Consider the following 8,473-nt stretch of genomic DNA (forward strand, 5'->3'; position numbering starts at 1 on the left):
CTCCAGGTTGGAAAATTCCTGGACATTTGTGGGGTGGAGCCTGGGGAGGGTGGGATTTGAGGAGGGGAGGAACTACAGATCAGTATAATGCCATAGACTTCACCCTCCAAACCATACATGGAGGAGTGAGAGAAAGAAAGAAAGGGGGAGCAGAAGGGAGAAAGGTAGAGGGAGACAGGAGGAAGCAAAGGTGTGAGGAATAGGATAACCATTCCGCAAGTTTCTTGCGGGTCTCCACTTGTGTTACTTAATTCTAAGGTGGTTAACATTCCTTTTTCCCAGTGCAAAGAAGGACATCTATCAGGCTCTTTTCTCATGTAAAGATGGAGAGCCAGTTTGGTGTAGTGGTTAAGTGTGCAGACTCTAATCTGGGAGAACCAGGTTTGATTCCCCACTCCTTCACTTGCACCTGCTGGATGACCTTGGGCAAGCTGTAGTTCTGGCACAGCTGTTCTTGAAAAAGAGCAGTTTCTGTCAAGAGTTCTCTCAGCCCCACCTACCTCACAGGGTGTCTGTTGTGGGGAGGGGAAGGGAAAGGAGTTTTTAAGCCACACTGAGACCCCTTTGGGTAGTGAAGGGCGGGGTATAAATCCAGTCTCTTCTCTTCTTCTCTTCATATTTCAACAGGTAGAGACCATTGGAGATGCATATATGGTAGTAAGTGGTTTACCAAAGAGGAATGGGAATCGTCATGCAGTGGATATTTCCATGATGGCACTGGATATACTCAGCTTCATGGGGTCCTTTGAACTACAGCATCTTCCAGATGTTCCTATATGGATTCGAATAGGAATACACTCTGGTAGGGAGTGATATATCAAGTACATGATAAAGACAAATAATGATGAACTCTCAGTTCTGTTTGATTTTTCATAAATTGATCACAGAAACAGGTCATGATGGGCTGGATCCTTTGAATTTGTTCTGTTAAATGGTAGCATATCCCCCAGTGCAATAAACTGTCCTCTGACTCAGAATAACAACCAGCAGAAGTGCCTGTAGTATCAGCAGTCATCTCCTTGTGCTGGAGGAAGGTACTAGTATCAACAGAACAGATCCACAGGATCCAGCCCATTATATCATTATGCAGATCTTTGCAGGCATTTATTTATTTGTTTGACTGCCTTTTTCACTGAGACTCAAAGTGTATTAGGTAAAGGTAAAGGTTTCCCTTGCTCGAAAGCCAGTTGAATCCGACTCTAGGGATGCGGTGCTCATCTCCATTTTCAAGCCGAAGAGCCAGCGCTGTCCAAAGATGTTTCCGTGGTCATGTGGCCGGCATGACTTGAGGCGCACGGAACACTGTTACCTTCCCACCGAAGTGGTACCTATTTATCTACTTGCAATTTCTTGCTTTTGAACTGCTAAATTGACAGGTGCTGGGACCAGAGACAGGAGATCACTCTGTCTTGTGACACTCGGGTCTCGAACTGCTGAACTACCAACCTTCCAATCTGTAGTTCAGTGTCTTAACCACTTGAACCACCACAGGCCAGTCAAAGTGTATTACACAGTGTAAATAGATAAAAGTCCATATAAAGAAGTAGCTAATAAATTCAGTGTAGTTGCCAAGGGAGCTACTGGAAACTCCTCCAGTACTTTCATTTATAACTTCTGGAAGTTAATAGCCTGAAGCTTGGTCTGGGATAGCATAGAGGAGATTGTCTGCATGTAGGTAAAGAACTTTGGTTGCACTAAAATTTTGTTCTGATTCAAAGTTTGGTTCAGGCTTCAAATGCAGCCTGCTTGTGAGTTAAATAGAGTTTAAAGCTGCCTTGCTGAGAAAGAGCACAGTGACCTTGTACAGCGTAGATAACACCAGCTGCGGAGGCAGGCCCATAGCCAGAAAATTTTGGTCGGTGGGGCTGGGGTGTTGGGGCAGGGGAGCGGGGAACTTAATTATATTACTGATTAGATTAGATTAGATTAGTTCCCCGGGAAGGTCACTTAGGGGCCTTCTCTTCCCTTCCAGAGCTGCCCTGTCGCTTCTGGTCAGTGAAACTGACCAGAAGGGCAGGGCAGCTTCCCTTTCCTTCCCCACCCTCTCCACAGCTGCAGGGGGGCTGAGGAAGGAGGGAGAGAGAGAGAGAGAGAGAGAGAGAGAGAGAGAGAGAGAGAACAGAAAGTATTTATTTAAAGAGAACAGAAAACATTTATTTAGGAAGTTATATTACTGGATAAAGTAATCTTGCATTACTGAGAATAAGTGCCACTGAAGAGAATGGGCCTTCCTTATAAGTAGCTCTGCTTAGGATTGCTCCCCTATGCTTCCAGCTACATGGCTGACAAGGAAGAGGAGAGTTAAAGAAGAATCAGGAAGCCAGCCTGAGGGGACAAAACAAAGAAACAGGATTTGTAGAAAGGGATAGCTTTGCTTAGTTGTTGTTCCCTCTAGAAGCTGACTTGCTTTTTGTACACTTTATGTTGCTTATTCCAATAGTGGGAAATCTGATTTCTATTTTTAAAGATTTGCTTTTTTTTACTAGACTACAGCCCTCTTGGTAATCTCAGTTCTATAAAAATTTCACAGGGGGAAAATAGGACAAATTTTGTACTACTGTCCTGATCCTTCCTTGAAGCCTAGTCTGTTTCCTGACTTTCCTAACATTCATGACTTTATTTAATTCTCGAGTTCAGCTTTGAAATCGTGCTTGATACTTATTCTACATCTTCAGGTCCTTGTGCTGCTGGTGTTGTTGGGATTAAGATGCCGCGTTACTGTTTGTTTGGAGACACAGTGAACACAACTTCAAGGATGGAATCTACTGGTTTACGTAAGGAGGGTGATTTAGTCCTAAATTTAATTAAACGAGCTGATCTGCAGGCCCCCACAGGCCTACAGGGAGAAGGTCGGGCCGGCTCTGTTATCTTGCAGCTGCATTCGGATTGATGCTGGGGCCTTGTCAGGGAGGGAGGGGGAGGCAGGCAGCGAGGCCAGTTCCTTGTTCAAGTAGGCTGCTGGGATAGAGAAATATGTCAGTCAATGGCCTGGGGCTCAGCTGATCCCGGGCCGGCTTGGCACCTCATCCCTGCAATGCACAAAGCTCCCCAGCAGGCTGGAGACGAGAGGAAATTAAAATGTCGCCAACCGTATTTAGCCAGATAGCTGTGCCCTGACAGGAGATGTGGAGACCAGCATGGGCGAGGTGGTCAGGGGGGCATCCTCCTCCAGAACTCTTTTTCCACTGGCCACCCCACCTTCTTCAGAACACCCAACCCAGAAAAAAAAGTGCTGGCCAGGAAACATTGGGGGCAGGTTTACCTCCATTGGGAGGAGGCAGAGAGCCATTCACCCCCAAGTACGGAGCAGCAGCATAGAGCATGCCCAGCTCATCCTCATCACTGGTCCTGCACTCACTGCCTTCTTCTCCGGCTGCTGCTGCTGCTCTCCCCCTTGGCTCTGTTGCTCCCTTCCCTTGCATGGCTGGGTGACTTTTCCTCACCGAGGGGGAGGATGAAAATGAGCATGATGAAGGGAGGGCATGGGGGTGCTGCAAATTCAGTGGGGGGCATTGCCTTCGGTGCCCCACCACTGGCTACGGGCCTGGGTAAAATCACCCTCAAACCACAGGTTTGCCCCAAAACCAGAGCATCACCGCCAGCAGGGAGGAGCCTGCGAAAGCGGGGGATCCTCTGCCCCCACCTGGGGAATGGTGACCCTACCTAAAATGTACTCGTAATGGTACTTTGTAATACTACTTTGTTGTTTGTTGATCGTAGTTTCAGTTGCTGTGCTCTGTTTACAAATGACTGTTTACTAAATGACTCTGTTTACAAATGACTACGAAAGATACTAAGATTTTTTTTAGAATATCAATATATCTAATTCTCAATGTGGCTGAAGCCCTAGGTTTGCATAAAAATCTGAAAGCTTTAAAAAATAAATATTGGGGGGATAGGGTTCTGCTGGCAGGAGGTGGGAGGGAGCTCTCCAGGAGTGGAGGGTGGGGCAATGTTACCATGCCTAATGTCCCTGATGTCACATGGAAGTGATGTCATCACGTCAGGAATGTTTCAGGGCGATGCTCTGGTTTAAGGGCAAAACTCTATGCCCAAAAAATATCCGGCTGTCCTCAACCAGAGCCAGCGCTGGTAGATCTGGTGGAACTCTCTGCCAAACGGCAATCGCACCCTGCAGGACCTAACGCAGTTTCGCCGGGCTTGTAAGGCAGAGATGTTCCGCCAGGCCTATGGTTGAGGACAGCAATGGCCTCTACCTTGTCTGGCACTTCCCCTTTCTCTCCTCCTCCCACATAGGGGTAAGGATATGATTCTGGTTTATTAAGCGTCATCTGAAATTGTTTTTGCATTGCCACTGTTTTATCGTTTTAATTAACTTAACTTGATTTGTGAATATGTTTACTGAAATTGTTGTTCACCACCCTGAGCCAGCTGCACGAGGGAGGGCAGTCTATAAGCCAAATTTACAAATAAATATAAATAAACAAACAAAAAAGCCCTAAACTCCTTCGCTTTAATATAAACTAGCACAGCCCAAAACCAAAAGTTAAACAAGAATCTGTGTTAAAATTTTATGCTTATTATTTGTTGTTTGTATATTTATAGCTCTACGCATTCATGTAAGTGGTTCTACTATTGCTATCCTCAAGAGGACAGACTGCCAATTCCAGTATGAAGAGCGAGGAGAGACTTATCTGAAGGTAACAAAAAGATCAGCCTCGAAATGTCACATCCCTGGAAGCTTTATACACTTTAAATTACCAGTTGGGGACAAAGGAAGTTGCAGGGCCGGCTCACCTACTACGCAAACTAGGCATTCGCCTAGAGCAGTGGGCCCTGGATGGAGGCGTCACACCGAACTGTGCCTCCCCCCAAAAAAGCCCCCTCCTCCTGCCGCCCGTTGGACTCGGCAGCAATGGCGCCTCTCTGACCATCCTGCGAGGAGAGGAAGGAGCCGATGCCACGCCAAGCCGCTCCCCCGACGTGTGGGAGAGACGGGCTTCGGAGCCGAGCGCCAGTCTCTAAGTTGTTGCAGGCTTTGGCGCGGAGCTTCTCAGAACTTTTCTGCCTCCGACCGGACCCCTACCCAGCACCCCCAGTCGCGCTGAGCTGGCAGGCCTCTATCCCTCAACCCTGGGGAGGGGGGCATGTCCTCCCAATGCCCCCTCACGCCCCTTCCCTGCTTGGGACGGGCCCTGGGCGCCCCCGGTGCTGCGCCAGGTGCCACATGGCCTGATTCTGCTTGTCAGCCGGGGGATGGAGGGGAGCAGTTCCTTCGGGCAGGGGCTGTCAAACTGCCTCCAGCTTGTTCCGCTCGCTGCCTCCTGCTCCCCTTTGCTGGTCGCTCCTTCGCCAATTAATCAGCTCTGGAGTGGCGGGGGGGAAGGGGTCGCATCACCACCCGTTGGACCTGCGCAGCAGCAGCAGCCCCGGCTCGCTTGTCGCCCTTCTCTCTTGAACTTTTTTCCCCTCCTGCCCCTGCCGCCCCTGCTCCCCTTGGCAAAGAGGCGCTTTAAGATCCACAGAGACAGAAGGTAGGCATTAGGAGGGAGCGGCCTGGGGCACTGGGAGAGGGACTCACTCAAGGGTAGTGGGGTGGGTGGTGGGTGGAGAGGGCGGGCAAGGAGGCGGCCAGCTGGGAGGTCTCTAGGTCCCACCAGGAGGTTGGCATCTGTGCCTCGCCTAGGGCGCAGAAGCACCTGGAGCCGACCCTGGGAACTTGCCCTGTAAGCCTCATAGATGAACAGCAATTTGATTTGGGTTTTCCTCATCAAACCCACACAGTTTAATCACTTCACTGCACTGGCTGTCTTAACTAATCTCAGTGGTAAAACTTGTTCATTTCATCAGGACTTCCCTATGCATAACTTTGAACTGGATGGTAGTCATAGCTTGCTTATGCTGGTTTCTGATACGTATTTTTATGTATGTAATTATTTAAAAATCCTAGGTATACATCTTATACAGCATGCTCATGACAGAAGTTAAACAAAGACAAAACAATGTTGCAATGTATAAAAAACATAAGAAGAGCAGTGTTCTGTCTAAGCTGAGTTAGTGTGAGCTAGCTCACAGTTTTTTAGCCTCTGGCTCACACATTTTGTCTTAGCTCAGGAAGAATGGCTCCAGAACAAACTAATTTATGCAGTAGCCAAATTGCTCGCGCACGACTTTAATGCCAGTAGCTCACATAGTAGAGTTTTTGCCCACAAGACTCCACATCTTAGAGGGAGCATTGAAGAAGAGCCCTGCTGCATCAGACCAATGGTCCACTCAGTGGCCAACCAATTTCTCTGGAGGACCGAACAAATAGGGCACAAAGGCCAGGGCCTTCCCCTGATGTTGCCTCCTAGTACTGGGTTTCAGATGTTCATTGCCTCTGATTATGGGGGCCCCCTTTACTCACTACAGCTAGTAGGCATTGATGGGACATTTTCTTCATGAAACGAACTCCCCCCAAGCCATCTAGAAAGAACCTAAGAGCAGCCCCACTAGATCAGACTATATTAGATTATCTTTTTATGGGCATGGATGAGTCAAGCCTGTATCCTTGCTTACAGGCTGACCGACTTGCCCACAAATTATAGTTCAGCCTCAGTAAAAAGTAAATAATAGTTACCCACTACGGCATAGTGATGACGGGACAAATAGTCCAGATAAATTATCACAGAGGGTGTTTTTTAAAAAATCACATAGAAGAGAAGATACACTATAGAAATCTAATATTTGATTTAATCTCATTTTATATTAGGGAAGAGGAACTGAGATTACCTATTGGCTCACAGGAGTGAAGGACAAGCAATATAATCTTCCAACTCCACCTTCTATGTAAGTGGTTCTTTGAGTTAGCTTCTTTGTAGTGGTTCTTAGTAGTACTATTAACAGTACTTACACTTCTGTCTTCAGCATTTGAAGTACCCATCTATTCTCCTTCTGTTATCATTTGGCATACTCCTGGCAAAGGTCAAGATGGCATCAGTGCATACAGATGCATATCTATGGCCTAATGAATCCTAAGCATGCTTTTTAAAAAAGAATATATATATATACACATTGTCAGTACTGTATTTTCTATTCTGTCAAAGCTCTGTGTGGCCAAGGATTGACATATCTGAAGGACCACCTTTCCCGATATGTGCCCCAGAGAGAATTGTGCTCAGCAGATCAGCACCTGCTGGTTGTCCCCAGCCCAAAGGACATCTGTTGGAGCCCAAAGGATTCTCCTGTTGGAGATCAGGGCCCTGCAGGACCTATTACAGTTCTGCTGGGCCTGTAAAATGGAGCTGTTCCACCAGGCCTTTGGGTGAGGTGGTGGGTGTCCAGTTATCTATATATCTAATTCTCAAGTCGCCCCCTGGTGTGTGGATACTTAAATCCACACATCAGGGGGACCTGGGGGGGAGGGAGAGGTTTGTGCGCACGTGGGGCGGTCCCCACGTGTGCACAAAAATCCTAAATCTGGAAAAAAAACATCGGGGGGATGTTTAAATCCCCCCAAAACTCACAGAGCGTCCCCTGCGCATGCGCAGGGAATGCTCTGCAAACTCCGGGTTGAGAGAGAGGGAAACAGCAAGGGCCGAGTGGCAAGGCGGCCGCCCGGCCTCGCATCGGAGCGGGGGGGGGGACTGCCCGCCCTGAGCAGCCTTCTGTTTGCTTCCACCCCGCAATGAACTCCAGCAGCCCCCAGTGTGCTGAACAGCCAAGGGTACCCCGGGGAGCGCGGACCTGTGCGGAGTTACTCCCGAGAAATCCCACTGACTTGCATTATGGGACGCCGGGCCCAAGTCCAGTGTGGGGGGGAAATATCCGGGCGCTGCTCTCGACGATGGGGAGGGTGGAAGGAGCCCCTCTCTTCTGGCTCTGCAGGTCTGAAAGGGTTAAAGCCACCAAGCTCTTGGCTAGAGAGGCCGATCGCGGCAGGGAGGTGCTTTTTTGGGGCGGGACTGCAACTGTTTGCTTCTGAATGGGGAGAGGGGAGGGGGCTTCGGATGGGGTGCGGCGGCGAAGAGTCTGGCAGCTGGATCCTGGGAAGGTCTCCTCTTGAGTAAGTCACCATCTCCGTCTGGGAAAAAAGACGGTCCGCTCTGATTTTCGCGGGTCCCCTTTCTTGTTCCATCTATTGGTTTCTCCTGCTGCACCAAAACCTCTTTGAACGGCCCATCGGGTGAAGACCCATAGTCTGGTCCTAGGTTCCCTTTAAGGTGCGCCAAGCTGCGCTGGCGCACCAATTCCCAATCGTCAGCGCAGCAAATCTAATCTTGGCGCAGGAGCCAGAGGTTCCCCCTACCCAATAGTTGCGAGGAAGCCCAGAAGCCCAGTAGTTTCATTTGTGCATTCAAATCTGGGCCGGCCCCGCCTCCCCTCCCTTCCGGCTTGAATACCCTATGAAAGGGGGCGCTGCTGTCCCACCAGTCCTCCCTCGTGCAGCTGAAGACCAAGTGGCCCAGGAACTACTCGAAGGTAAGTCGCCTGATTCTTTCTTTTGTCTGGGAGGGGGGGGTCACCCTTCGAG

At 49.0% G+C, this 8,473-nt stretch overlaps 1 protein-coding gene across 1 annotated transcript in view; it reads left to right on the forward strand.

Moving 5' to 3' along the window:
* Positions 1-8,473, forward strand: part of GUCY2C (guanylate cyclase 2C) — a 99,889-nt gene that overhangs the window by 80,901 nt on the left and 10,515 nt on the right. Inside the window, 4 exon segments of the mRNA XM_015420687.1 lie at positions 628-802; positions 2,676-2,774; positions 4,567-4,661; positions 6,713-6,789. Of these exon segments, the coding sequence (XP_015276173.1) occupies positions 628-802; positions 2,676-2,774; positions 4,567-4,661; positions 6,713-6,789 (446 nt within the window).

This window comes from Gekko japonicus, unplaced genomic scaffold, assembly GCF_001447785.1.
Source record: "Gekko japonicus isolate JY-2015 unplaced genomic scaffold, Gekko_japonicus_V1.1 scaffold1291, whole genome shotgun sequence".
Classification (NCBI taxonomy): domain Eukaryota; kingdom Metazoa; phylum Chordata; class Lepidosauria; order Squamata; family Gekkonidae; genus Gekko; species Gekko japonicus.